The 26,602-nt window shown below is 50.8% G+C and overlaps 2 protein-coding genes across 4 annotated transcripts in view; one reads left to right on the forward strand and one right to left on the reverse strand.

The window, feature by feature from the left end:
• Nucleotides 1-181: 181 nt before the first annotated feature.
• On the forward strand, nt 182-18,204 carry DHX38 (DEAH-box helicase 38). 3 transcript variants are annotated; one of them, XM_047793699.1, is made up of 28 exons: nt 183-328; nt 1,504-1,587; nt 2,510-2,849; nt 3,213-3,400; nt 4,236-4,340; nt 4,874-5,021; nt 5,156-5,274; nt 5,433-5,509; nt 5,953-6,108; nt 6,909-7,070; nt 7,277-7,384; nt 7,740-7,852; nt 9,298-9,435; nt 9,795-9,981; nt 10,127-10,312; nt 10,683-10,823; nt 11,117-11,227; nt 11,321-11,437; nt 11,613-11,720; nt 12,122-12,234; nt 12,854-13,062; nt 13,164-13,318; nt 13,743-13,898; nt 13,992-14,126; nt 14,306-14,431; nt 14,929-15,024; nt 16,434-16,555; nt 17,746-18,204. In XM_047793699.1, exons 3-28 carry the CDS (start codon nt 2,527-2,529, stop codon nt 17,828-17,830), a joined length of 3,684 nt encoding a protein of 1,227 aa, XP_047649655.1. In that variant the 5' UTR covers nt 183-328; nt 1,504-1,587; nt 2,510-2,526; the 3' UTR covers nt 17,831-18,204. The 3 variants fall into 3 exon arrangements, with proteins under 3 accessions (XP_047649657.1, XP_047649655.1, XP_047649656.1); XM_047793701.1 differs by lacking the exon at nt 4,236-4,340 and having other exon boundaries at nt 182-328; XM_047793700.1 differs by lacking the exon at nt 1,504-1,587.
• A 3,385-nt stretch (nt 18,205-21,589) lies between these two features.
• The window catches only part of PMFBP1 (polyamine modulated factor 1 binding protein 1), a 42,807-nt gene continuing 37,794 nt past the window's right edge, over nt 21,590-26,602 (reverse strand). The window contains exons 17-19 of the mRNA XM_047793254.1: nt 26,271-26,374; nt 25,682-25,756; nt 21,590-22,763 (exon numbers count right to left, since the gene is read on the reverse strand). Of these exons, the coding sequence (XP_047649210.1) occupies nt 22,451-22,763; nt 25,682-25,756; nt 26,271-26,374 (492 nt within the window). The 3' untranslated portion in view covers nt 21,590-22,450. The remainder of the gene's footprint in view (nt 22,764-25,681; nt 25,757-26,270; nt 26,375-26,602) is intronic.

Below are 26,602 nucleotides of genomic sequence, written 5' to 3' on the forward strand. Positions count from 1 at the left end.
GGGGGCGGCCCAACTCTTAGACTAACCGTGATTGGTCGCCAGGAGACTCGGAAGTGTCTGTAATAAATGTCTAATCCCAGCCTCAGCGGACGACCGTCTCGTGCAACAAGCGTGGTCCCCTTCCGCCCCGCACTAGGAACTCGCGTTTTCCGGGCTGATCTCGATGGTATCTTTGGACGGATAGAGGGGACCGCGCAAAGTATTATGGGACAACGATGGCCGCTTTCAAGGTGCTGGTTTTGGCTTTCTGAGACGTTCTGAGCGAGGAGTGGCTGCGCCAGCGCCCCAGAATCCGGGACAGAAGGTCTCGAGAGTTGGGCGTGGTGAAGTGAGTGTCCCTTCTTCCTTTCCGACCTTTTCTTACCCAGTCGTGGTGGCTCCAGGCAGCGGATATAGGTCCCTCTTTCGGGTTTGGGCCCAGACTTGGGAATCCTTGTCTTTGTCAGTGTGCCTTATTCGCTGTAGGGATATTGCGCAGGACAGCCTGCCGCGGCCTTTCTCTTTATTCTGATCAGATCCTGCATTTTGGTGCGTCCCCGCTGAGGTCCAGGGATGCTGCCCTCTGGGCGTCACCTGCTCCCTTCCTTAGGCCTCTGCATTAGCCCACTCCCAGACGGACTCCGGGTCCAGTAGGGGTCCTTTGGCCTTCCTCTTCTCTGTCACAGTGGTATCTCTATCAGGCGATATCCTCTGCTAGAATGTCAACTCCAAGAAGGTCTGGACTTTTGTCTCTTCTCTGTCTTTAATGCCCAGAACAACGATTGGCTCACAGAAAGCAGTCAGTGAATGATTATTGAATGAATATATTCAGTTTCTTTCTTCATTATTTTCCTTATACCTCTTGTGGCTTCTTTACCATTAATACTTATTCGCAAAACAGCAATTAACTCCTCAGCCACTCGTTGTTCTGTCAAACTCTTTTTCCTGTGCTCCTAGTACCTTTCCTTGCTGTCTTTAGAAATTTCTGGCTCCCTATCTCCTTTAATCAGTTTAAACTTGTTCATTCATTAATTCTTCACATGGTTCTGTTGTAGGAACTGGGCGTAGTAGTCATTAAGACAGACAAGGTTCTCCTGCATAAAATGACATACTAGGGGTATTTTTTCTAGTTCAGACTACTGAGCAGAGTCTGTATGTCCTACCTTCCTGGATTTGCTCGCATGAGTACAGATATCACCAGTAGGTAGCTTTCCCTTTTCCCTTCTACCTAATGGCATTTTTAAAAAAGGAAATTCTTGTTTCTTTGACCATACTATGTGTTGTCTGTTTGGCAATATTCTTCTAGAAAGCTCTGCATGTTAATTAAAGCTGGGCACAACAGTCTGGATTCTGGTGGTACCCTAGCACTTGATAGTTCTTTGCTTCACTGACTTGTTGGAATGAGGGAAGTTAGTCAAGCATTCAGAATATTTATAAGTAGATGGTGTATAGTGGGAAGAAAAAGAGGAGTTTGTTACAAGTTGAGTGCCAGGAAATCTTACAGTTACCTAAATACTTTTTCAGAAGTACCATTCCCAAGCCTGATGCTTCTCATCAACATTTTTGGAGAACATGAATTGTCATTAGACAGATTTCAGCTGCCGTGAGGTAATTCTTTTCTACTGAATTTACCTGGCCCAGAAAATGCGTTTAAGTATAGACTGCATGGATAGTAGCCTTATCAACATCTCTGCTCCACTGTAGCTGTAGTTTAAAAGAAGGGAGAGGAGGAAGAACTTACGTAGAAAAAATGATGAGGGATCCAATCAGTGTCTAGGAGCACAGCAAGTGAAATAATGTAACAGCCACATTTCTGTAACTTTATGGTTACAGAGTGCTTTTACTAAACTTTCTTGTTTGATTCTCACAATAACTCCAAGGATTAGATAGAGCAAAAAGTATTTTCACTTTGCAGATATAGAAGTTATGCCTAGGAGTTCATGCTTTGGTGCAGTGGGATCTGCAGTGGCAGGGGAGCAGGTTGGATCCCTGGCCCATCACAGTGAGTTAAGGATCTGGCATTGCTGCAGCTGTGGAGTAATTTATGACTCTGGCTTGGAGTCGATCCTGGCCTGGGAACTCCATATCACATGGGGCTCTCCCCCCCATAAGTGGGGGAGGAAATTATGCCTAACTGAAAGTTATTTGCTTACAATCACACAGGCAGAAAATGTCAAGGGCCTGGATAGTAGAGATTTCTGATGTTAAATCTAGTGGTGTTATCCTTATACTCCCTTTTGAGATACCACCATGCTTTAGTAAGTATCTCTTAGTGAGGTCTATTCTTGCCTGGATGCTGCCCTCTTGGATCCAGGTGTGGATGTGTGTTGGGGTGGGATTAGGAAGATCTTTTGAGATTGTCAGTGACTTGATGGACAGGTCTTGGTTAAGAGGTAATTAAAGGAATTTTGGTCCTGGAGAAGAGGTCAACGCACCAAATATGCATGTGGCTACAGTTACTCTGGGATATAGCACAGTCAAGCCTTTCCTCTTCTTATGTCTAATGCCAAATGGTTTGTTTTCCTTTCAGAAATCTCAGAGCCTGTCATGGAGGACACCATCGAGGATGCCTCCATCCACCGATTGGAAGGCACTGATGCAGACTCTCAGGTTGGCGGTCTTATCTGTAAGACCAAAAGTGCAGCTAGTGAGCAGCATGTCTTTAAGGCCCCTGCTCCCCGCCCGTCATTGCTGGGACTGGACTTGTTGGCTTCCCTGAAAAGGAGGGAGAGAGAGGAGAAGGATGATGGAGAGGATAAGAAGAAGTCCAAAATCTCTTCCTACAAGGACTGGGAAGAGAGCAAAGATGACCAGAGGGACGCTGAGGAGGAGGGCAGTGACCAGGCTGGCCGAAGTAGCCGAAGAGACAGGTAAAGGCCTTAGGGTGGCTTGCCCTAAAGGAAATGAGAGTGGAGCCCAGAACATAACATTCTGTGTTTATTTCTCAGTGTTCCTGTTGGACATTTAGGATGTTTTAAATTGTATGTTGATTATATCACATGGAGGGTAAATAGGAATTGATATTTTCTTCAGATTTGGAGGAACTGTTCCAAGGCGACCATAGAGTAAAAAGATGGAGGTTAGAAATGCTTACGATTGTCACCATATGCAAGCCTGCTGCACCAGAGAGAGAAAATGAAAAAGGCCAGATCACTTGTTTGGCAAAGCCAACGGTTTGAGGCAGGTTTTCCTTCACTGGACAAGCCTTTTACCAGCTTCCCTGCCTGTTTCAGACATTATCGATCGGCTCGGGTAGAGACTCCATCGCATCCTGGTGGCGTGAGTGAAGAGTTTTGGGAACGCAGTCGGCAGAGAGAGCGGGAGCGGCGAGAACATGGCGTTTATGCTTCGTCCAAAGAAGAGAAGGATCGGAAGAAGGAGAGGCCTCGGGATCGAGATGGCGACCGCAAGAGAGACAGAGGTAAAGGGCCTGGCAGAGTTCCTAGCATCTTGTCAAGTGCCCGAATTAACGTGTCGGCCTTTTCCTGTTGTTGGGTTTTTTTTTTTTTTTTTGTCTTTTTGCTATTTCTTTGGGCCGCTCCTGTGGCATATGGAGGTTCCCAGGGGTTGAATCGGAGCCATAGCCACCGGCCTACGCCAGAGCCACAGCAACGCAGGATCCGAGCCGCGTCTTCAACCTAACACCACAGCTCAAGGCAAATCCGGATCGTTAACCCACTGAGCAAGGGCAGGGACCGAACCCGCAACCTCATGGTTCCTAGTTGGATTTGTTAACCACTGCGCCACGACAGGAACTCCCTGTTGTTGGGGTTTTTATAACGCCCATTAGTTAGGGAGCTCCATTTGGAGACTGTCAGCCTGGTTGGTATTGAGACTAGTGGACAGTTAAAGAAAAGAGCTGTTACTTGCAACACAGCTCCTTTGCTCTATTTTAGTGTGGAAGTTGATGATAAAGGGGGCAAAGGGTAGTATGTTTGAGAAGCCAGTATTTGCGCTCTATAGCTTGTGGGCTTGTAACTATTAAGTAGTTATTCATTATAGACTTATAACTACTATTTTTTGAATTCTTGCAGGGAAATAACTGTTACTGTGAGTTTGACACTTTCTAGCGAGTAACTAATTTTTGTCCTTGAAAGAATGGGCATGTGTGAGTTTCAGGAGGCCATGGATCGCGTTAGAGCAGTGAGGTTGCACCTGTGAGTGAGTGGTTAGGCCTGTCCTTTCTCTAGGGCAAAGAGGGGTGGAAATTAGGACAGGACATGTGTTTTCTAAGCTCTGCCTGTAACTCTTGACAGATGAGCGGGATAGAAGCAGGCACAGCAGCAGATCAGAGCGGGATGGAGGGTCAGAGCGCAGCAGCAGAAGAAACGAGCCCGAGAGCCCCCGACACCGGCCTAAAGGTAGTCCGCCCTGTTGACTGATTTATGAGGGCCGAGTATGTGAGAGGCAGGGTGCAAGACTCCATCCTCATTGGGATTGGGTCAGAATTCCTGATTCTACTGTGATCTTCTTGAAATACTTGCTTCTGAGTCAGTAGACTCAGTTGGCAGAGCCGTGGACGTCTCAGTCCAGGTGGATATGGTCTCTTAACGTGATGTGGCAGTTTGCTGAATGGTCCGTTTTCCAAATGGTAGGAGAGAACAGGGAGTGGGGGTGGGGGTGGGGGGAGGCAGAAGAAGGATTTTATTACAAAGATATATGTGTATTCAAGAAGAATGTTGACAGATAAATTGGATATTCCTTAAAAGGTTATAGACACAGGTGAAAATTGGACCATTAAAATTCGTATATCTTTAGAAGCTCTCAAAACCGTCTTATCCATTGCAAATAAGTTCCAAGTTTATAAATAGTAAAAGGAAGAAATTTGGAGAAATGACTTTCGTCTAGTGGCTCTAGAGCCAAGTCTCAGTTAAATGTGTCTTTTGTGCTGCAGATGCAGCCACCCCTTCAAGATCTACCTGGGAGGAAGAGGACAGTGGCTATGGCTCCTCAAGGCGCTCGCAGTGGGAGTCGCCCTCCCCAACGCCTTCCTATCGGGATTCTGAGCGGAGTCACCGGCCATCCAGTCGGGATAGGGACAGGTGACATTCTGGGGTGAACAGCCCAGGTCCTCTGGGTGGGTGGCACAGGGTGCCTGTGATTGGGCCTGGGGTGCAGGTGGTGGATACGCCTCAGCCTAGTGAGGTTTGGTGAGGCTGGTTGCACTGTTCCCCAGGTCTGTGAGGAGCAGGTACTCTGATGACACACCTCTGCCAACCCCATCTTACAAGTACAATGAGTGGGCCGATGACAGAAGACACCTGGGGTCCACCCCACGTCTGTCCAGGGGCCGAGGTAAGGCAGGATGGAAGTGGGAGGCAGGGAAGCAGGGTCACCATCCTGGTGGGGTGGGACAGAGCTGTCCTGGGGCTGTGTGGCTTGTCAGGTCTCTCTGAGGCCACTGGGGATAAACTGGGCCTGAGCAGACTGATCTTCTGCATATTCACCCTTAGGAAGGCGTGAGGATGGCGAAGAAGGAATTTCGTTTGACACGGAAGAGGAACGGCAGCAATGGGAGGATGACCAGAGGGTAAAAACCGCATCTCTGAGGACCTGAACGAGGGGTGGTGGCCATCTGTAGGTGCGTGGGTGACGGGTGTCATGGCACAAGGGCCATGGGTGCCACTCTAGTGGAATTGGACGGTCTCAGGAAGCCTGAGCCGCTTTCTGTCCCGAAGCCTGGAATCTTTCCAGGAAGAGGCTCCCTGCTGAGACTTCTCCCCTGATGCAGGGCCAACCTAACTTTTATAGTTGTGTGCTGGTGCCACCTTGTGGTAAATGTAAGAAGTGCTGTCACGGTCTGCACTGTGAACTAAGTTTCACCTCTAGGTGGCTCTCCTTCCAGCAGGGTGGCCTCTGCTGCCCCTTTCACAAGGGTGGCTCCACTGCACCCATGACTTCTTACCAAGCATTCCCTCCCATTCTGGCCACATCTTGCACCTTGTTCTCATGGCTGTGTCTTTTGCACTGCAGCAAGCTGACCGGGATTGGTACATGATGGACGAGGGGTATGATGAGTTCCACAACCCCTTGGCCTACTCCTCTGAGGACTATGTGAGGAGGCGGGAGCAGCATCTGCATAAACAGAAGCAGAAGCGCATTTCGGCTCAGCGGAGACAGATCAATGAGGTGAGGCTCCCGAAGCGGGTGGAGTAGATTCAACTGGAGAAGCGGCAGGTCCCCTGTACCTGCTGATGGCACAGCTCGCCTCCCCATTACTAAGTGGCAGAGGTTGTGTTATCTTTGGAGGTAGAGGAGTGAGTGAGGAACTTCTCAGTAGCTTTAAGACAACAACCCGGAGTTCCCATCGTGGCTCAGAGGAAATGAATCTGACTAGTATCTCTGAGGATGCAGGTTTGATCCCTGGCCTTGCTCAGTGGGTTAAGGATCTGGTGTTGCCATGAGCTGTGGTGTAGGTCACAGACGCAGCTCAGATCTGGCATTGCTGTGGCTGTGGCGTAGGCTGGTAGCTATAGCTCCAATTCGACCCCTAGCCTGGAAAGCTCCATATGCCACAGGTGCGGCCCTAAGAAAACAAAACAAAAAAAAAAAAAAGAAAAAGAAACCGAGCCAGAGCATAACTTCTCTCTTTTGCAGTACTTCCTGGAGGGGGACTGTTGATGAGAACTGGGAGGGTGGGACCCGGCTCTATGGTCTTTGTGTCCTGAGTGAGGCCTGGGACAGTCGCTGTTTGTGTGTCCATAAGAGGTTCTGACTTTGATGTAAAGGGCTGCTTCTTGGAAAAAGTACCGCAGGTGACTTGGGATCCGCAGCTCTGTCTTAGGAGCCCCACGGTCGAGAGACCTGTGACATCTCTGCAACCCCCACGGCCCTTCTGTCAGGACCCGAGGTGTCACCGCCATGCCTGGGACCTTGCAGGATGACCTTGCGGTTGCAGCTGAGTGTGGCCTCCTGTTGTGTCCTCACAGGATAACGAGCGCTGGGAGACCAACCGCATGCTCACCAGCGGGGTGGTGCACCGGCTGGAGGTGGACGAGGACTTCGAGGAGGACAGCGCAGCCAAAGTGCATCTGATGGTGCACAACCTGGTGCCTCCCTTTCTGGACGGGCGCATCGTCTTCACCAAGCAGGTAATGCTCCTCTGTGGTCTGGGAGACGACAGCTCAGGGGGACCTGGAGTGGAGGAGGGAAGCGAGAGGAAGGAAGGTGGAGGAAAAAGCCCCATGATGACGGGGTAGGGTAGCAGCCTTCGTTTCCTAGTGCCGGTGCCAAGTGGACCTTCTTGTTGAAGTTCATGAGCAGTGTGGAGTTTCTCTCTTTCCTCCACCTCCTGCAGCCTGAGCCTGTGATTCCAGTCAAGGACGCCACTTCTGACCTGGCCATTATTGCTCGAAAAGGCAGCCAAACGGTGCGGAAGCACAGGGAGCAAAAGGAACGCAAAAAGGTTTGTTTCTTATCACCTGGGGCCAGGGAGTCTCTACATGTGTCTTTTTTTTCCTTCTCTTTAAAGATGGGTTCTCAGGTAGGGTTCCTCTTGGTGGTTGGAGGACACCTGTGGGATAAGAATCAGCCTGCAGGGGAGGGCATCGAGTTCCCCCCACAGGGCCTCGCTGAGACCGCCCAGGGCCTGGTGACTTGGGGGCAGCAGGCCGAAGACTAGGGGACAGCAGCTTGGTGCCACCGCTGCCCTGTGGGAACTTACCACCTGCTCCTTGAAGCCTGTTGTCAGACGGGGTTGGTTTTCTGTTGACCACATTCATACTACGGGGATGGAGTGACTGTCTTTGTGTTTTTTTCAGGCTCAGCACAAACACTGGGAACTGGCTGGAACCAAACTGGGAGACATAATGGGCGTCAAAAAAGAAGAGGAGCCGGATAAAGCTCTGACAGAGGACGGTAAAGTGGACTATAGGTGGGTGTCTCGTTGGCAGCGGGTGCCTCTGCGGACGGGGCCACAGGGGAACTGATGGGATTCGTCGCTGGCAATAGGAAAATGAAGATGTCACTTTGAGTCTCTGGTCCCTTCCTCTTGGTTTCTCTCCTCTACCATTTTCAGATTTCCTAGATAACCTTCTTACTGCCCCCATTGCTGCTGTAGGAGCTTCCTCTGTGCGAGCAGCACCACACACCTCATAGCTGCTGATCATTGGAAGCTCACAGCGATCTCATGGGACAGGTGTTAGCATTCCCATTTTTCCTGTGAGGAGGTTGAGGCCCAGGCAGGTTTGAAGTCACCCTGCCAGTAAGTGGTGGAGTGAGGTTCACGCCCAGGCAGGCTTGCCTCGGAATGCATGCTCTTAGTCACTCTGCTAGAGTGCCTTCCAGACTTTTGGGGCAGCAAAGTGCACTAGGCCCGCTTAGATTTTGGTCCAACATAAGGAAGAACTATTTTTAACAGAAGTTTGAAAATAGAAGGGGTTGTCTTACCGGGTGGTGACTTTCCTATTCATAGGGGCTTTTAAGCAGATGGGCAGTAGCTGCTTATTGGGCTTCCCTCATTGTGTAGGTAGCTGAACTGTAATGTCCCTTCTGAGTCTCATCCTTTGAACTCCTGTGGAACTGTCGTCTGGGTTAATAATTCTCCCTATCCTGTGAGAAATGAGCAGTTAATGCTATTGATCCACCCTTGTTAGTCTCTGGTTAACCTAATCCCACAGGTATCAACTGTTAGCTGACAAGGAGTGACTGGGACATTAGAAAGCTTGCCAGAGTATGGGGTTGATCCAGTGGAGGCAGAGTCCCCTGGGGAAGGGGCGGGTGGAAATTGTACAGTAACGTAGGTAAGGCAGGGCTGGTGCCTGTTTGCTGCGCCGCCTGGCTAAACTACTTGGTGCTTTGGAGTCTGGGGATGAGCGTTGGAGTGTTGCGTGGAAGCTGTAGGTCAATGTCAAGTGGGACTGTTCGCACAGTTCTTTGTAAATAAAGCCTTACAGTCTCTGCTGCCCAGGGAGTCTGACCTTGGTCCTGACTGTAACCACCACTCCTCTTTCCGCCCTTTACGTGTGGTGCCGAAGTTGCCTGAGGTTGTTCTGTCCAAGGTAATGAATGACCTGTGCATCTCAGCTCCTCTTCTGGCTGAACTCTTTCAGGGCAGGGGACTTGCCCACCTGCTGATCTGCAAGTCCTCAGAGCCCAGTGCAGCTGTCTGTCCCGGGGGCGTTGAGCAGGTTGTGGGTGATGGATCGCAGACAGTCCCTTAGCCCAGAGGAGACGAGCAGCACCTGGCAGCTCTAGGGTCTCAAAGATTTATGGCACAGTTGAGGCAGTTCTCACTCATGGTGTAGGAAGGAGGGCAGTAACCCAGGCTGGAAAAGGCAGGAGACCCAGCAGGGCACTTAGGCTGCTGTGTGTTCTCAGGACAGAGCAGAAGTTTGCGGATCACATGAAGAAAAAGAGTGAAGCCAGCAGTGAATTTGCAAAGAAGAAGTCAATTCTGGAGCAGAGGCAGTACTTGCCCATCTTTGCTGTACAGCAGGAACTCCTCACGATTATTAGGTAACTTCATCCACGGGCCAGGACTCTAATATTGAATCTGGTGTCCCTTTGTCTCCTGTGTGTGCTCTGTAGCTGCTTTTCTCTGGGGCATGACATCTAATGGAGAAGGGAAAGGATTTTATCCCTGACCTGGGTGCCCTGGGCTCTTCTGCACGAAGTAAGCAAGATGACATTGATTTGTTTTAGTTCACTTGTTCAAACCTCACCATCTTCTAGACTTTTCAGGCATTGTCTTAGTATGAGACTGTTTTCCCAGGGAAATCCTCTCTAAGCAGGGATGCTCCTTGGACAGCTGGATGTGCAGATGGGAGGGGCCTTCCACTGGGGCTGATTCACCCTTTGTCTTCTCTCCCTTGCAGAGATAACAGCATCGTGATCGTGGTTGGGGAGACAGGGAGTGGGAAGACCACTCAGCTGACCCAGTACTTGCATGAAGATGGGTACACGGACTATGGCATGATTGGGTGCACCCAGCCCCGCCGGGTGGCCGCCATGTCGGTGGCCAAGAGAGTCAGTGAAGAGATGGGGGGAAACCTTGGCGAGGAGGTGAGTGGCCCTGAGGGCTGAGCTTTGGGCTGTCACCTGGCGAGGCCTGTCATTTGAGCGGATCTGCTGAGGCCTGGACCCGGCTCACTGGGAGCTGGTGGCGAGCTCGTGCCCAGAGCTTCTGCACCGTCTCTCTGGCCTCCAGGTAGGTTATGCCATCCGCTTTGAAGACTGCACTTCCGAAAGCACCTTGATCAAGTACATGACCGACGGGATCCTGCTGCGAGAGTCCCTCCGGGAAGCGGACCTGGATCACTACAGCGCCATCATCATGGACGAGGCCCACGAGCGCTCCCTCAACACCGACGTGCTCTTCGGGCTGCTCCGGGAGGTGAGGGCTGCGGGTCCACCCCGCTGCGCCTGAGGGGCCTGGGCTGGCTCACTGGCTCGAGTTTGTGACCGAGGCGCTCCAGGTGGGCTGCGGCCTCCCCGGGGGAAGCTGAGGGGATCGCTGACCAGGCCACAGTTGCCCCCGAGGCCCCTGGTTGCCTAATTCAGACCTGGTGGTGTCTTTACTCTCTCGCTCAACGAAGTGACTCATGGCTCTTCTGGCTCTGGCCCCGTGGATTCAGTCCTCAGGATTGTTACAAATCTAATGAGCTCTTTGTCAGCTTTGGCTTCTGTGATGCTGATGAGACTGGAGGGTGCAAGCCAAGGGTCCCAGACCTGTGGGGAAGCCTCTAACTAACTTCTTCTGTTAGGTGGTGGCTCGGCGCTCAGATCTGAAACTCATCGTCACGTCGGCCACTATGGATGCCGAGAAATTTGCTTCCTTTTTTGGCAATGTCCCCATCTTCCACATCCCTGGTCGTACCTTCCCTGTTGACATTCTCTTCAGCAAGGTACTGAGGCCCTTTTTTTTGGCCTGACCTCTGGTGAGGAGCCAGTTGGGGAGGGTGGGTGGGGTACTGGGTTGGGAAAGGTTTTGCATGCAGGACTCTGCTCTGGGGAGGTTTTATTTGGTTATTTCTTCGGAGTGGAAGTATAGGGTCCAGGCAGGGCTGCCAGGCCCACCTGGAAGTGCCGCAGCCCTGAGAGTCTAGTCCCCGCCCAGGGACTGGGCTCTCGGTCCCCGGAGGGGTCCCTGGCCCACGTTCCCCAGCTCTCCTCTCTAACGGCCCTGGCTGGTTTGCAGACCCCGCAGGAGGATTATGTGGAGGCCGCAGTGAAGCAGTCCCTGCAGGTGCACCTGTCCGGGGCCCCCGGGGACATCCTTATCTTCATGCCTGGTCAAGAGGACATTGAGGTGCGTGCCTCAGTCATGACTGCGAGGGATGGGTGTGTCCTTCATGTAAGGTTTGGGGCTCTGGTGTCTCACGGCCTCTCTCTTTGCCCTCAGGTGACCTCAGACCAGATTGTGGAGCACCTGGAGGAACTGGAGAACGCACCTGCCTTGGCCGTGCTGCCCATCTATTCCCAGCTGCCTTCTGACCTCCAGGCCAAAATCTTCCAGAAGGTGTGACAGCAAGAATGTCTGTTTTGGCTCCCCCAGCCTCCCTCGCCAGGAGGGCAGGAGGGAGGGGCTGTTCTTTCCTGGCGGGGCTGGGGTGTGCCCTTCGCCTTGCATGGTCCTTCCTACCTGAGGGCCTACAACACAGCCTTCCTTGCCTGCACGTCCTGTCTGGCTCCAGGCTCCGGATGGCGTTCGCAAGTGTATTGTTGCCACCAACATTGCTGAGACATCTCTGACTGTCGACGGTATCATGTTTGTCATCGATTCTGGTTATTGTAAGTTAAAGGTAAGAGGAGACACAGGCACTGGAGCCCTGGCCCTTCCCTCAAAACTACCTCGGCCCAGGAGGTGGGAGCGCAGGCCCTGGTCCTCGGCCCTCCAGTGAGGATTGCTTGTGAAGTGGTGTTTCAGAGGCTGACATTTACTGAGTGCTGATCTTTCCGTGTGCTTAACTCATTCGGTCCTTGTGATAATGCAAAGTGCACAGTGTAAATGACTCAATAGGGATCATGGAGCTGGTGTTTAGGGGAAATTTCTTGAGGTTCCTGGTCCCAAAATATGGCTGCCTGCGTCACTAAGATCCTTCACTCTGTGACGTGTAGCTGCCAGGGTTTGTCTCTGTGTGAAGGATGCCCCCCTTTTCCCTCTCACTTTGTGCTTAATCACGTCTTCGCTGCTCCCTCCTAGGTTTTCAACCCCAGGATTGGCATGGATGCTCTGCAGATCTACCCCATCAGCCAGGCCAATGCCAACCAGAGGTCGGGGCGAGCTGGCAGGACGGGCCCAGGTCAGTGTTTCAGGTAGGAGTTCTGGGCTGCCTGCTTCCCGGGGTGGAGCCCAAGTTGGGGCGGGCAGGCTTGGACTGTGAGCCTCCTGAGAGATGCTGCTGATCCTTGAGGCTGGGGACCCATGGAGGGCCTGCCCCTTGTTGCTTCCCTCATCCTATGCTGCTGAGTGGAAGAAGTCACCTCTCCAGGCAGCCCTGGGGGTGAGCAGCCTTGGGTTGGAGGAAGACCTCTGTAGAATGTACCTGTAGCAGGTGACCAGTAATTGCAGCCTTCTTCCCCCAGGAGATACATTTGAACACATTACATCATGGGTTCTTTTTCACTTCTCCAGTTACTCTGTCTTTCTTTTTTGTTCTGGTTTTAAAAAATAATGGATTCACTACAGAAATTCAGAAAATACAGGGGAAAAAAAAAAAAGAAAAAATTTAGCCATAATTCTAGTCCCAGGATCCTTGGTTCCAGAAATGAAGCCAAGCACATAGGAGACTTGAGCAGAGAGTGAATTGGCAGGACTGAGTTTTTAATAGGTGGAGATTTGTGATTCAGAGAGAAAAGGAGGTGGGGGAAGGCAGGAGGCTTTCCTCTGCACTGGCTGCTCTGGGTGCACTGCCCATGGCGTCGGTCCCTGCAGGCTCTACACCCAGAGTGCCTACAAGAACGAGCTCCTGACCACCACGGTGCCTGAGATCCAGCGGACCAACCTGGCCAACGTGGTGCTGCTGCTCAAGTCCCTGGGGGTGCAGGACCTGCTGCAGTTCCACTTCATGGACCCGCCCCCGGAGGACAACATGCTCAACTCCATGTATCAGCTCTGGATCCTCGGGGCCCTGGACAACACAGGTGCTGCGGCCAGGAGCTGGGCAGGCCTCATGGGCTCTGGTGTCTGGGTTCTCCCTCTTCTGGCACCGTATCAGTTGGCTAGATCTGCTCCTCTGTCCCAGGTGGTCTGACCTCGACTGGGCGGCTCATGGTGGAGTTCCCGCTGGACCCAGCCCTGTCCAAGATGCTCATTGTGTCCTGCGACATGGGCTGCAGCTCTGAGATCCTGCTCATCGTCTCCATGCTCTCGGTCCCAGCCATCTTCTACAGGCCCAAGGTGGGAGATGCTGCCCAGCGCGTCTTCCCAGAGGCCTTGGCAGTTAGGGGCTTGAGAAGGGTTGAGAGAGGGGAGTAGTTTCTCTCTGTATTGTATTAAGATGAACGGAGGGGCAGGAATCAACGTTTCCAAAGAGGGATTTGCTGTTTTATGTTAAGCAGTAGGGGAAGGGATGGGCTAGATCTGTTGCTCTCAGGGAGAGTTTGGAAATATTTGCCAGATCATTTTTTCCTAGTATGGTTGTCCCAGAGCCCTCACATTTTAGATGAAGTATTTCGTTTTAAACTAATTTTTTTCTATGTTGTCAGGCACCATATGGATGTGTTTTAAGTTGTGTGTGCGAGTGGGTGATAGTGTGGGATGGCTCTTCTCAGTAGGCCTGGACTCCCTTGTGCTTGGAGTAAAGGCCCTTTTTCCTCCCCAGGGCCGAGAGGAGGAGAGCGATCAAATCCGGGAGAAGTTTGCCGTCCCTGAGAGCGACCATCTGACCTACCTGAATGTTTACTTGCAGTGGAAAAACAATAATTACTCTACTATCTGGTGTAACGATCATTTCATCCATGCCAAGGCCATGCGGAAGGTGGGGGCACTGGCCCAGATAAACCGGGTGTCAGGACGAGGGGTGGGAGGCAGGGGAGGAGGGCTCTGCTTGTCCGCCTGTGTCCTGCTCTAGGTCCGGGAGGTGCGGGCTCAGCTCAAGGACATCATGGTGCAGCAGCGGATGAGCCTGGCCTCGTGTGGCACCGACTGGGACATTGTCAGGAAGTGTATCTGTGCTGCCTATTTTCACCAGGCAGCCAAGCTCAAGGTGAGCCCCTTCCTGGCCTGATGCTTTGTACCAGGGCAGAGTTCTTCCTTTCTCATTGTACAGCCTGCAACCCTGGGGCTCCCCCAAAAGCCGGTGTCAAAACAGTATGAAGGGATGGGGTAGCTGGCCAGGTGTGCGGTGTTTTGCTGATGCGGTCACCTGCTGGGTCTCTTCCCTAGGGAATTGGGGAGTATGTGAATATCCGGACAGGTATGCCCTGCCACCTGCATCCCACCAGCTCTCTCTTTGGAATGGGCTACACCCCAGACTACATTGTTTATCATGAGTTGGTCATGACCACCAAGGTGAGTCTTTGCCGAGGCAGCTTGCATGACGTAGGCCCACCGGACTGGGCCAGGCCTTTGTAACCCTTGCCTCCTGTGATGACCTTTGAGCTTAGGAGGCTTGAAGCCACGTGCATTGCTTTCAGGGGAGTTGGTTTTCAGTTGGCTGTTTGGGGAAATGTATACAGAGTTATCCTCTAGATTACAATGCCCTTGGCTGTGCTGGCAGGATTGTTTCCTGCTTGCTGCCTGGGACAAGCAACCCCTTATGCTGTTGTTAGAAGGGTTTTCTGAGGGGTGGGCCTTTTCTTTTGGATACCAGGGAGCTTTTTCTCAAGCATGGAGGAATTTGGGTGGGAGAAGGGATTAGAATTCCAGTGTCTAGGGCTTTTCCTTGCTTTTTTCAGTCTCACAGGGCTGGGGGCAGGGGCCCTTCCCACAGAAATCCTGATTGTGGGAGGGACACCTCAAAGCAGTGGCCCTTCCGTGACCGCCCCCTGTGGCCCTTCTGCTTGCAGGAGTACATGCAGTGTGTGACTGCTGTGGACGGAGAGTGGCTGGCAGAGCTGGGCCCCATGTTCTACAGCGTGAAGCAGGCAGGAAAGTCTCGGCAGGTAAGGATCCTGCACTCTTCTCAGGAGGGTCTGTTTGGCTCTGGGGTCCCTTTTGCCCTCGGCCTGGTATCAAAGATAGAGCATCATCTGAGTGCCCTTATTCTCCCTCAAACATCCAAGCTGTGACCCAGCAGGCTGGTCTGTCTCATGTCCTCCCACCTACCCCAGTTGCTTGATCTGCTGAGCCTTAAAAAAACAATTATGGAAAAGTCCAAATGTCCATAAAACTGGAAAAAAACCAGCCATGAATTCCTCATGTAGCCTCCGTAATCATCAGCGTTCTGCCACCCGTGTTGCTCTCATTCCCACCCCCACTCCACGCACATCAGTTTTTTTCCTGGGATATTTTAAAGGCCGTCTCAGACAGTGTGTCTGTTCACCCACAGATTCTCGAATGTGCATCCCTAAGAGGACTTTAAAAAAATTAAAATATAACCTCCATGCTGTTATGTTACTCAGTGGGCTTAATCTTTAATGTTGCCTCAGTCTGCCGTCTGTTTGGTTTCCCTTTTTATCTCAAGGACAATTAATAATTGACATGATTAAATTAGGGCCCAAATATTGAAATTTGTCATATATGTTAAGTCCTTTGTTCTGGAACAAGCTGTGCCCTCACTCTTTATGACACTCATTTATTGGCGAAAACAAGTTGGTCATCTTGTAGAATGTTCCATGTTCTGTCTTGGGCTGATTGCTTTCTCAGGGTGTTGTTTAATTATGCCTCTATCCCGTGTTCCTCGTGTAAATGAGAAATTAATCTAAAGCGTTGGTTAGATTCAGGTTCAGCTCTTCTGAGCAAGGATGCGTAAATGCACGTAGTGCTGTGAACTTCCCTTTAGGTCCTGTCAGAGGCACCTATGGTCTCGTGGTCCCACTTCTAATGACGCAGAGGTTGCTCAGGGGCTCCACCTGATCCCTGCAGTATAAATTCTCTACCTACTCCTCAGTCTCCTGATGGTCTTAGTGTCCACTGGTGGCCACTGCCTGGACCCATTATTTTGGGTTGCAGAATGTTGTGGACTCTGCTCCCCCCTTCTCAGCATGGCCCTTCCCACACTGGCCTGCACACATCTTCCCATGTCCATCCTCTCCAGCCAGATGTCACTTCTTCCCTATTTCCTGTACTTCCTGGCATGGCTGTGAACTTGGTATGAGCATATAAGCATATACTGAATTAAATGGAGGCCTGAGGCATGCACAGTAGGGTTAGGGCTGAATTGTCCAACCTCTGTCTTGAGTCTGTGAGAAAAACCAGCTTTGGCTCTGGTGCTTGGGCAGGGAGCTGTGTGGCTCTGCCCCAGGAGCTGGCGCTGGCTACCCAGCACCTGGCTTGCACCAGGGAGATGAGTGCAGACCAGACCTCCTCACCTGCTGGTCCCCAGCGACCCCAGTACCTCTCCCTTCTCTAGGAGAACCGCCGACGGGCCAAAGAAGAAGCCTCTGCCATGGAGGAGGAGATGGCGCTGGCCGAGGAGCAGCTGCGGGCCCGGCGGCAGGAGCAGGAAAAGCGCAGTCCCCTGGGCAGTGTCAGGTGAGCTTCGGCCTCGGGGCCCTGGCTGGGGTGGAGCCCACGTGCTGGACCAGCCAGGCTTTGAGGCAGGGTTGTTTTAGGAGACATTAAATGTGCAGAGATGAATGGGTGACAAGTTGACTGTGGTCATCTGGAGACAGGGGAGGAGTTCCGGGCACACTTTCAAGGGGTGTAATACAGCTCCAAGTCCTGGTCGTCGTCGTGTTGTGTCGGGGGCCCCAGGTGGGCTGGAGCAGCAGAGGGGTTCTCACAGCTTTACCGACAAGCCAGGGCTCGAACACCATTAGGAGAGAGCTGGGGAGAGCCCTGGGCTCCCGCATCTGTGCCGGTGTCGGGGGTTAGATCAGACTGCACGGGTGAAGGGCAGAGTCCCTGCAAGACTGCCTTCACCTCAGTCATCACCTGCAAGTTGGAGAGTCCCAGGGTCACCCTCACTTCCCACCAACTTGTTACAGATTTGGGTTTCCCACAGTTTATAGCAGAAGGACAGAGTCAGAACCAACCAAAGGGAGAGACGCATAAAGTGAGGTCTGAGAGCGTCACTTCCATTGTCCTCAGGGCCGCAGGACCCTCCTGGCATACCAGGGGAGCTCACCAGAGCTTTGGGGCCCAGAGTTTTACTGGCTCCCATTTCCTAGGCATGTGGCTTGAATCAGCACCCATGTGCTGACTTAGTCTCCAGCCCATTTCAGAGGCCAGGCTGATGGCACCAGGCTCAGAGCACAGCCCTCTCGTCACATGGGTGGTTTTTCTGGTAGGGCGGCCACCATCCTGAGTCATTTCATTTGCATAAACTCTCAGATGTAGTCTGAGGGGCCACCGTGAATAACAGAGACACTCCAGTCCCTTGGGAAATACCAAGGGTTTAGCAGTTACCTACAGAAGCTGGAGTAGTGGCCTGGTGAGGTGGCGGGACAGCTGCCTGAAGGCTCTCCTAGGGGATCTGAATGGGGTTGTTACCAGGTCCATCACAGCCTGCCTCAGGGACTATCAGAAAGAGGTGATATCTTGTTCTGCTCCTGATCACAAATGGGGAGGCAAGGGGAGTGGGCATGTGCTAGAGGAGAAGACCCCGCAGCCCCAAAGCCTGCTCACACACTGTTAGAACCAGCGAGGCCTTGGGCTCCTACTGTGTATCCTGGTCGGAGTGAACAGCAGCGTGATTCCTAACCCCTCTGCTGTGTCTCCAGGTCTACAAAGATCTACACTCCAGGTCGGAAAGAGCAAGGGGAACCCATGACCCCTCGCCGCACCCCAGCGCGCTTTGGGCTCTGAGCTGAGGCTGTCCCTGCAGAGGAGGGGAGCCAGGTGTTGAGTCCTGAGCCCTGTGGCCGGAGCCCCTGGGCCTGCTGACAAAACCCTTTCATCTGTGAACATCGTGGCCTCGGGGGCACCTGTTGAGGCCAGGCCCTGGCACAGAGGAAGTGGGAATTCCTCAGTGCAGGCGCGGGCCGCTGCCAGGACCATGAGAGGTGGCCGGACCCACCATATCCAAATAAACTGTGTCTGGGACACTTGGTGTATAAATGACATGGCTGTGACTGTGTTTTTTAAAATTCTTGTGTAAAGCAGCACAACAGACCTAGAGGGATTTGTAATTTGGTTATAATACAGGATTTGGAAATAAATTTATTGTTTATAAAATGTTATTGCATTTCTGACTCTTCCTTTTCCCCTCACTGCCCTAAATCACGTATAGAGGACAGGCAGAACCCCAGCCGGACTTTTGTCAGGTGGATCCTCCTAGAACCTTAGCTTGCCCTTATTTCTCTTCTCCAGGCAGTGCTTCTTAGAGGAGGGGTTGACAGGGTAGAACACAACTGACAGGGAAGGACAATGGCCGGGGGCACCAGCGCCTGGCAGGTCAAGCTCTGAGGGCACCCAGCTGTTCCCGAGGCTAGCAGGTCTGGGCAAGGCCATGGTGGTGGCCAGGAAGTGGTAGGAAGCTGAGCAGCTACCCACCCTCTGCCCTCAAGCCACGAGTGGGTTGGCTGCTCTTTTGCTCAGAATGGCAGACGTTTCTATGGTTATGTATTGTATATTAATGGAAAATACTGTAAAATGTTGCTTATTGATTTTCACCTAAAAGATGATCCTTACACTGGAGTCACTGGTCTTTTATTTAGCTGCCTCAACAGTCTGCTGAGGCGACGCTTTGGGTATTTGATACGTGGTCACCTCCCTAGGACCTGGCTTCTGGCAGGTGTGCTGATTGGGAGGTCCTGTTGGGGCTAACTCCCTGACAGGCCTGGGGCTCAGAAGCACCCGGATTCTGGGCCAACGCTTTGTGAGAACTCCTGGGGCCTGGATCATGCTGTTTCACCATTTCTCACTCTATTCTTGGGATTTGAATTTCTGTTATAAATCAATATAAGCTAAAATTTAAGTCAATTTTATGGATGGGTTTGGAAGCCAGTCTTGGCCAGTCAGCTACCACCTCCTACTTCCATTCTTTCTATCTCCAACTGCCTTTATTGGGAATGCAGGTAGAAACTGACTTTCACAGCTCTGGAGTGAAGAGAGGGCTTCCCGGCCACTTGCCTGGGGAGGCTTCTAATCTTGGCCCTGGGTTCAAAGGCTAGGAGAAGCTGTCTACCTGCCCTGTGGAGAGATATAAGCTAGGGATGTGAGCTGTTTTCACACTTGGGCTCAGGATGCAATACAACAGTTAGAAGACTGAAGTTCCATTTAATGGCTTTGTCACTAAAGACGGACCTAGGTCACAAACTCACCTTCAAGTCCCTTAGATAAGAAAAATGAGGCCGGAGAGGATATGAAAACCATGAGTCCAATTCAACCTTCTAGTTTAAAAGTGAGGAACACCTAGTCAGGCATATGTGACATCCACGGGTGCCACAAGATGACTGGGGAGACTCCCTGCCCCTGCCGGCTCTACCTAAAATCTGTTTTGGCTTTGGGACTTCTGTCCGTGAATCTGTTTACACCTCTGTCTCCAATGCTTTCTTTCTAATTATGGACACTTTCCCTTCAGATACACCTTCAAGTTCCTTCCCGTGTTCATGTTCCGTTTAATACTCTGATTCTCACCATCTCTTTCTCAGGTGATAACTGATTCTTCTTCTAGAGAAACAAAAGCTGTTCTTGACAACAGCCTGGAAATGGATCCCTGAGACTGGCTCTCAGCCTTGGTGTGAAGGAGCAGTAGGCTGTTGGACCACACGTCTCTCCAGGGGTCCCCTGCCTTGCCCTCAGCCATGTGCATCTACACTTTAATGCCTAGTTGAGAGGACCTTAGGAACCTCAGCAGCTGAGGGTCTCAGGCTGAGATAGGGGGCTCATCTGGGGACTCCAGCCCTTGCTTGCTAGGCCCTGCCTGTGCCAGAAAGCTTCCCCCTCAGATGGGCTGTGTGGAGGCTCAAAAGCTAAGTCTATGTGGCAACATGCTGGCTCTGGGGAGCTCCCCCTTCCTTTTAATAAGAAGGTGGCTGAGGTTTGCTCTGGGTTCCTTTAGCTCAGGGGAAGAAGAATTACTCTCCAAAGCGGGTAGAAGAGGATCCGCCACAAAAGATTTTGTGGTCCCAGGTATCAGAATCTGAGTGACATCCTCCAGCTCTGTGGCTGAAGCACTTTAAAACCCCCTTGGCTAAATCTTAGCTTTATAATCATTTCCCTTTTGTTGTTGTTATCTCTTAGAGTGGTTTGAGGGGCACAGCAAAACTGAGCAGGAGGTGCCGAGGTATTCAGTTGTTACAACTGATGAACCTAGGCTGACACATCATTATCCCCCCGAAGTCCACAGTCTACACTGGGGTCACCCGTGGGCTTCTATGGGTTTCGACAAATGTACCTATCATCATACAGAGACCATTTCTTTCTAATGTCGGCTTTTCAGGAACTCACTTTTTTGGTTATTTCTTAAAGAATCAGAGGCAGACAACACTAAGCAACCCTGCCCTTTCTCCTGTATTTCTACGTTTCTCGAAGTCCAACCCCTCCATTCAATAGGGTCTCCTGCTTGGTGGGCTTGAAAGGCTAGGCGGCCGGGTGGTTCACACACATGTGGCTCTGGCTCGTCTGCCCTCATGCTCCCCATACCTCGCTACCTGATTTGCTCTGGGGTAATCACCCCTCCAGAAGTGAAAACAACTTTGAAAAAAATGCGCAATATTCAAAATACCCAGCATTGTCACTTTGGCCAACAGATATGAAGTCTCTCTGTAAATTATAGAGACAAAAATGCCCTTTTGGTAGACTACTGGGGATTTTTAATGACACTGAACTTTGGCTTGAATAAATGGGCCACAGGCTAGAACTAAAAACCATTTCACTAGTACCAGATTCAATATCCTATGTTTTCTCTAGAAAACATAGCCTTATTCTAAATCAAATCAAGGAACACAGTCAAACGGCATAAAAAACCAGACAAGGACCATCACAACCAGAACCACCAGGCATCCCATCACTTCTGCCTCAAAGTACATTTCTAGAATCTGCCCTTCCCAAGTCCTAGCAACTCCTATATACCAAGTTGCTACCAGCAGCAAATTATCTTGGCTTTTGTTTGGCAAGAGAGAAAGGCAAGATATTTAAGAATTGCTCCCAATTAGTGGCTTTCCTCCTTCACTTTTCCCTTCCCCTCACTTAGAAACGCAGACTCCTTCATTTCTTTCTTTCTTTACCTTTAGCTATTTCTCTCAATTTCCTATTGAGAAATATAAATTCTAGACATATGCTCAGTTTAACAAAATCCAACCACAATAAAATAGTTTAGCTGTCCTTGGAGTTTGCTATAATGGAATTTTACTTGTATTGAGCTGGCTGGGGAGAAGAATAAAATTGTTATAAGGAGGAATATGGCGGCCAGGGAGAAAGCAGATGGCTATCTGTCCTTCTCCATTTGGGAAGTGTATCATTTATTTTTCTTCCTTTCTTTTGGGTCTCAGGATTACTTTCCTTTCTGAGGTTTTTAGATATATTTTTTTTCTTCTTAAATTCCAGACAGAGATGGAAGGAATTAAAAAGAAAGAATTATCTCTTTTTGGTTTAAAAACTAATTCAGATAATCCAGAAGCTTGCTTTGGGAATTATAGCTACCCTATATATCCCGAAGAGGACCCTATATGTTTTAGAATTCAGAGAAAACAGGGATGAATACACTGCTGGGGCTTGAGGGGGGCAAAAGTGTCTGCAAGACGCCAGGAGCTCACTGAGACTGCTGTGCTCATGTCTTTATTTTAGAGTTTGGGCCTGGAGATGGTAGTATGCTCACTTCACTGCAGGAAGTGGACAAAACTCAATAAAACGTTAGCATCTTGCAGAATAGGCTGGGACCTTGACATATTCCCGTAAGAGCTGATCCAAGTCAAGAGAGAGGAATGGGAACTCACTGTCCTCTGAAAAACGTGCGTGGTAATGATGCTCAGGGCAAGGCGCTGATTCTAGCAAAATGAGGAACCTGAGGGAACAGGGAGGAAATGACAGTCTTGATTTGAGGAGAAATGAATGAGGGGATTCCTCAAGGACTAGCTTCATGCCAGGCAGCTCTGTTACAGGTGACTTCTTCCCTCAGGGGTAACATGGGGTCTAGAAGTGGCAGAAAAGGTAGCCACAGCCCCAGGCTGTGCAGGGCACTGGGGCATTCTTGTGAGGTTTCCAGAACACATTATGGGAGGAAGCTGCCTATTTTGCCTGTTCCCCTCTTATCTCCACCTTCCCCAAAGGGTCTGGGTCAAAGAGAAGGGATGCGTCTGAGATAGGAGGAACGTGGGTATTATCAAAGGTTCTTGGATCCGAATGAGCCTTAGTTCATTTACCTCCTTCCTTAACAGACGGGAAAACAATGGTCTCTGGTCCAGAGCAGATGAGCAAATGCTGTTTGTTTGTTTTTCCCTATTTGAATGTTCAATCCAGTGTCTCTCAAAAAAGAATACCATGCTAGGTTTTTGTGACCCATTGGACTAAGAAAGACAACATCAGAGTAGGCAGCAAAAGCCACGAGGTGGACGTACCTGAGCAGTGGGGCATCCCGATAAACTTGGTGATGTCCATTCTTTGGCTCACATCCTGGGTGATCCCTCTCCAGCCCACGGTGCCATACACTTTCCCTCTTGGTGTGGGGTCTGTTTTGTTGGGGCATAGGGCTTTGGTATATACCCGTGAGGGCCCGGCTTTCAGCTTCTTTTCCTCTATTTCATTCTTTAGTTTCTTGTTTTCCTTTTGCAGATGGACCATTACATTGTGGAGATGGCTGGGGAGGGAGAGGGAAGGACAGGTGGGTGGTTGGCCTGTGTCAGCTCTGTGGATGCCCAGTTCCTTCCAGAGCCGGTGCTCTCACGCACGTCCTGTGGCAATGGAAGCCCACGTGTATCCCTGGATGAAGCCCAGTCTGGGGTAGGGGTTGGACCCAGAACCTGACCCACTGTGTCAGCTCTGGGCTAGTTTTCTTTTCTGTTAGATGAGGACAACTGAGTCTTATCTGCCTTCTGGGGTTCATATAAAAATCCCAGTTTGACAAATGAGAGAGGTTTGATCTGAAGAGCCAGAAGAACCCAAAGTCCGGGTCCTTTTGCCTTCCTTTGCTGAAAGGCTGAGAGCATGGGGATCTCGGCTCTGCTGAGAGTTTGGGCAGCTTACTGGTCCCCATCTTATGGATGATGAAATGGCGGTACCCATGCAGGTGACGGGGAAGGGACTGAGCAAACCTCCTGTGGCTCAATAAATGGCAACTGCTACTACCAATGGTCTATTTTTCCAAACCAACATTGAAGGCAGTGAGTGACAGCAGGCTCTGGAACCAGGCTTCCCAAGTTGGGATACTGACTCTGCCACTTATTGGTCATGAGCATGTAGCCTGAATTCCTCTCTTTCTTCATCCATAAATGGGGATTTTATCTGCACTGAATGTATGAGGGCTTATGAGGATTAACTAAGTTATTACACTTCTAAATAAGTGAGAATACACATTCTAAATGTAAAGCACTTAGAACAATGCCTCACATGGGTAAGCAACACGTATTAGTTGAGCTTTTATTATTATTGCTTTTCAGGGCCATACCTGCAGCATAGGGAAGTTCCTAGGGTAGGGGTCGGATTGGAGCTGCAGCTGTCGGTCACAGCCACAGCCACAGCCATGCCGGATCTGAGTTGGGTCTGTGACCTACACCATAGCTCACAGCAATGCCAGATCCTTAATCCAATGAGCAAGGCCAGGAATCGAACCCACGTGCTCAGGGATACTAGTTGGGTTCTTCACCTGCTGAGCCACAATGGGAACTCTGCTGTTATTACTACGACTAAAAGATGGTGTTCTTTCAAATAGGATCAATCAAACTCAAGAATCTTGAGTTCTTTGTGAATCAGAATTTTCTGGAACTTGGCACAATATAAGAAAAAGCCAGAAGTGCTGTGTTACCTTCAGATTCTGATAATTTCTTCTTTAGTTAAATCCCTTCTGAAAATGTTTTTCTTCTAGTGAAACATTTCTATGGTCTTTTCTAGAGGAAGTCAAAGATTTCATCCTCACCTTCTTCTGTGGGCGGATGCTTTGCTCTCTTGCTCTGTGAGAACCTGGCTAGCAGTAAAGACACCCCCTTCCCTTGCAGCACCTCATATTGCTGCCACGCTCTTTGTGCCCCAGGCCTGGAGGTGAGGTCCTTGCCTTGTCCTCCTTACCTAGTTCTCTGCCACCCTCTCTGGTCTACTCTTATCAGCATTCCTGATGCCTTCAACATCCTGTAAATCTTATCCAAGTCCTGGCTTCTCAATTCCTTGACCTCTGTATTCCAATGATTTTTCCCTCCTAAGGCCCAAGCTCAGAACATATGTTTCTAACTGGGGCTGCACAAATGGGTGCCAGGTGTGCTGAGAAACCTCAGCGCCCAGAGCAGGGTTTGGGCGTTTGGGGCAGCCACTGGTCGGCCAACTTTGTCACAAGCAAACCCATCCAAGACCCTCCCAGTGTGCCAAGCAAACCGGTCATTTTCTCTCTTTCTCTCTTTCTTTCCTTTGTCTTTTTAGGGCCACACCTGCAGCATATGGAGGTTCCCAGGCTAGGGGTTAAATCAGAGCTGTAGCCACTGGCCTACACCACAGTCCACGGCAACGCTGGATCCTTAACCCACTGAGCAAGGCCAGGGTCAAACCTGTGTCCTTATGGATGCCAGTCAGATTCTTTTCCACTAAGCCACAACAGAAACTCTGAAAGCTGGTCATTTTTTAAGGGTTCCCTAACAAAGGTTGGGAAACACTGTCCCACAGCTTTGTCATTGCTTGTCACTCTACCACCTCTGAAGTCGCACTGTGAGATGTCGGGACCTCCACCTCTATTCTCCCCTCTTACCACACTCTGTGCTGACCCAGCTTTGCTGGGAACCACAAGCAGAAGGACCCTACCAACCTGGACTGCTCACCTCATGGAGATATTCCTTCTCTGTTCTACATCCTTCGTCTGGAGTGCTCTCTGTACTGCCACTACACTAATAGTACAGTCTGGGTTGTTTGTTTGTTGTTTTAACCTTTTGGGGCTGCACTCTCTCAGCATATGGAGGTTCCCGGGCTAGGGGTCTAATCAGAACTACAGCTGCCAGCCTACACCACAGCCACTGCAATGCAGGATCCAAGCTGCATCTGCAACCTACACCACAGCTCATGGCAATGCCAGATCCTCAACCCACTGAGCGAGGCCAGGGATCGAACCTGCAACCTCATGGTTACTAGTCAGACTCATTTTCGCTGCGCCACAACAGGAACTCCAGTCTGCTTTTTTTTTTTTTTTTTTTGCCACACCCACAGCATGTGGAATTTACCTGGCCAGGGATCAAACCCACACCACAGCAGTGACAATGCCGGATCCTTAACCCACTGCACCACTAGGGAATTCCTAAATAGTCTGCTTTTCAGTGCCTGCTTCCTTTTCAGCATTTTGACCTCTGAGAACTGTAGAAGGTGACAGTGGGGAGGGACATAGACACTATTAACCCCCTTTTTTATTGTTGGTGAGGGGACTAAGGCCCAAAGAGGTCAAGTGGTGTGCCCAAGGTGACACAGATGCAAATTCATGACTCAGCGTCTTTCTCCACATATCCAATGAAAAAGCCAGCCCTGGCTCCTGGCTGACTCCTCTCCTTGGGGCCCGAGGTGCGGCCAGGGTGGCGTGGGATGACTTACTCCTTTTCACCAGTCAGCTTGGCGATATATTTGACCTGCTCACGGAGCTTGTTTCCTAGTTTCTCATTGGCAATCCTATAATACAATTTGCAAGAGAGAAGAGTTACCCAAAGCCTTGTGAGTCAGAGCATGAGTTGGCCGAACAGGATATTGGGTGTTCTCAGCAAGGCCTCTGCCGGACCCAGGACCCCTCCCCCCTCCATTGTCCCCCCATCACCAGAGCTAGAGCCTCCCTAGCAGCTGGCAATTAAGAGGCCTCTCCATACTCATATGCAAAATCACTGTGATCCCAGCTGAGTTCACAGGATCCAGGCAGCGGAGGTGGATGCCAGGTCGGGAAGAGGAAACCTAACCCAGGGAAGGAAGTCCTTCCATCAGGGAGCTGCTCCATTTCCAAGTGGGTGGGGCTTTCTGAACCTGCCTGAAGGGTCAAGGCCCCTCCATCGTGTTCCCAGTCCTCAGGTAGGAGCTGAGACTGGCTCAGTTTCCCAGGAGGGCAGTGTGCATTTGGCTATTCTCCGGCGTATGTGTGATTCATCAGCTCAGCCCAGCCCTTGGGACCCTGTCTTACTGTTTTCTTCTCACTTACTTCTGCTCTTTTGCCCACTGCTCCATGTTGCACATCTTCTCATCATTCTCCTGGTGCAGCCTGCACGTGTCTTTGGGTGCAGACCGCTGGGGCAGGCAACAGGGCTTTGGTTCAAGAATAAATGAGATAGTAAGGAGGGGGACCACAGGCCTGTCACCTCGCTGCTCCCAAGTCAGGTCTCTTCTCTCTCCCTGGGAGAGGAAACATTGACTTTGCCGTCCAGCCCTGAGGCTAGAGTTGGAATTGCCACAGCCGAACTCCACTTCCAGCACTGCAGTGTCACAAAGTGACATCTCTGAGCAGACACCATTTGTAGTAGAGAGTCAAAGTAG

The sequence above is a fragment of the Phacochoerus africanus genome, chromosome 8 (genome assembly GCF_016906955.1).
Source record: "Phacochoerus africanus isolate WHEZ1 chromosome 8, ROS_Pafr_v1, whole genome shotgun sequence".
In the NCBI taxonomy this organism is placed as follows: Eukaryota; Metazoa; Chordata; class Mammalia; order Artiodactyla; family Suidae; genus Phacochoerus; species Phacochoerus africanus.

Bases quoted from the DNA above. Each gene is read 5' to 3' on its own strand.
- DHX38 (XM_047793699.1), top strand. From the start codon at position 2,527: ATGGAGGACACCATCGAGGATGCCTCCATCCACCGATTGGAAGGCACT. The intron at 11,721-12,121 runs GTAAGAGGAGAC...GCTCCCTCCTAG, and splicing joins CTGGTTATTGTAAGTTAAAG to GTTTTCAACCCCAGGATTGG. The intron at 13,319-13,742 runs GTGGGAGATGCT...TTTCCTCCCCAG, and splicing joins CCATCTTCTACAGGCCCAAG to GGCCGAGAGGAGGAGAGCGA.